This window comes from Hylobates moloch, unplaced genomic scaffold, assembly GCF_009828535.3.
Source record: "Hylobates moloch isolate HMO894 unplaced genomic scaffold, HMol_V3 SCAFFOLD_4910, whole genome shotgun sequence".
Classification (NCBI taxonomy): domain Eukaryota; kingdom Metazoa; phylum Chordata; class Mammalia; order Primates; family Hylobatidae; genus Hylobates; species Hylobates moloch.
Genome location: NW_026657185.1, coordinates 2,908 through 5,099, shown reverse-complemented (window position 1 = coordinate 5,099; position 2,192 = coordinate 2,908). Strand labels below are relative to the sequence as shown.

The 2,192-nt window shown below is 64.4% G+C and overlaps 1 protein-coding gene across 1 annotated transcript; it reads left to right on the top strand.

Annotated features, from left to right (window-relative positions):
• Positions 1-201: 201 nt before the first annotated feature.
• Positions 202-2,104, top strand: LOC116465392 (uncharacterized). Its single transcript, XM_058435287.1, is given in 2 exon segments — positions 202-284; positions 1,126-2,104. Coding segments are annotated over 2 exon segments (1,062 nt in total).
• The last annotated feature ends 88 nt before the right edge of the window (positions 2,105-2,192 follow it).

Here is a 2,192-nt window from a genome sequence, read left to right as displayed (position 1 = left end):
TCACCTGGGCACTGTGTTGGACCTGGCCATAGCACAGACCTGGTTGTGGCCCTGACCCTGGCCCTGCCATGGCCCTGTCCCAGACTGTAGCCCTGCCAGGTACCTGTCCTGGCCCTGCTCTGGGCCTGGCCTTGTCCCTGGTTCTTAAATGACCCTGGCCCTGCCCCTGCCCTTGCCCTTGCCCTGGCACTGGCCTTGGACATGTCCGTGGCCCTAACCCTGGCCCTGCCCTGGAGCTGCCACTGCCTTGGCCCTGCCCCGGCCCCAGCCATAGACCTGCCCTGGTTGGTCATGCCCTGACTTAACCCTGTGCTACCCCCAGACCTGCTCCACCCTGTCCTGGCCCTGCCCTCCCTTTGGCCCTGCCCTGACCCCGCCTTGGCCCTCACACTGGCCCTAGCACAGACCTGGTCCTATCTGTGTCCTTGGCCCAGCATTGACCCCTGTTCCTGACCCTGATCCTGCCATGGCCCTGTCCCTCCCCTGGCTCTGTCCTGGTCTTCTGCTGACCCTGACCCAGACCTTGGCCCTGCCCCAGCCTTGTCCTAGACCTGGCCATGGCCCTGCCTCTGCCCGGGACAGGTGCTGGCACTGGCATGGACCCTGGCCCTGGCCCTTCGCTACTTAAGGCCATACCCTGGCCCAGCCCTGATCCTGACCCTGTCCTGGCCCTAATTTGGCCTGGCTCTACCCTGGCATGCTATTGTGGCCCTAGCCCTGACCTTGTCTCTGTCCCTGTCCTGGCCCTAGCCCCATTGCTGATCTTGCCATGGCCCTTGTCCTGACATTGCCCTTTCCTGGTCCTGGCCCTGGCCCTGGCCCTGTCCGAGCCCTGCTCTGGCCCTGGTCTGAACCCTGGCCCTGCAATGGACCTGCCTTGGCCCTGCCCAGACCCTGGCTCTGGCCCTACCTCTGCCCTGGCCATACACTTGCCCTGGCCTGCACCCTGGTCCTGGTCCTTGCCTGCCCCAGCCGTGGCCCTGGCCCTGCCCTGCCTGTGCCCTGTTCTATCCTGGGCTGGCCCTGCCATGGCCTGGTCTTGCCATTGCCGTGCCTTAGCCTGCCCTGCTTGTGCCCTAGATCTGCCCCGGCCTTTGTCCTGTATTGGTTGTAGCCTTGACTCAGCCCTGGACATTCCCTGACCTTGCCTAAGCCCTGGCACTACCCTAGCCTTGCCTTGGCATTTGCCCTACTCTCTCTATGGCCTGGCTCTGGCCCTGCATTGCACAGGCCATGCTCTGCCCTGCGTGTCCCAGCCTGGGCCCAGCCCTGGTCTTACCATATTCCTGGCCCCAGCCGTACCCTTTTTCTGGCCCTGACCTTGCCCTGGCCCTCTCCTGGGCCTTCCTTGGTCATTCCCTGCTCTGCCCTGTGTGTCCCAGCCTGGGCCCAGCCCTGGTCTTACCATATCCCTGGCCCCAGCCGTACACTTTTTCTGGCCCTGACTTTGCTATGGCCCTCTCCTGGCCCTTCCTTGGTCGTTCCCTGCTCTTCCATGCCCTGGCCTTGCCTTTACCCTGCATTGGCCCTTCACTGTTCCTACCCTACCCTGGCACTACCTTGGCCCCAGCCCTGCCTTCTCCCTGGCCTTGCCCTTCCCCTGCCCTGGCCTGACCCCAGGCCTACCGAGTCCATGAAATGGCCCTGGACCTGCCTTGCCATCCTCTGTCCTGGCCCTGTATTGTCCCCACCATGCCCTGGTCCAGCGCTTGCCCTGGCCCTGTTGCTAGTCCTGCCACTGCCATGACCCTGCCCTGTTTTTGGCCATGCCTTGTGCTACCCTAGCCCTGCCCTGCCTTGGCCTTGGCCCTACCATGGCCTTCTCCTACCCTGGCCTGGCCTTACCCTGGTCTTTTCTACCCTGGCCTTGCCCTTCCCTGGTCTTGCCCTGCCCTGGCCTTGCCCTGCCCTGGCCTTGGCTTTGCCTTGTCCTGGTCCTGGTTCTGCCTTGGCCCTGACCTTACTCTGGATCCTCTCTGGTTCTGCCTTCTCCGTGGCCCTGCCCTTGCTCTGGCCCTGTCCCTGGCCCAGCCTTAACCCTGGCCCTGTACCTGACAATCCCCAGGCCCTGCCCTGGCCCTGCCTTGGCCCTGTGCTATCTTAGTCCTGTCCTGGCCCTGAACTTGCCCTGGCCCTACCCTCACCCTACACTGGCCCTGCCCTACCCTGGCCTTGCCCTGCCCTGGCCCTGC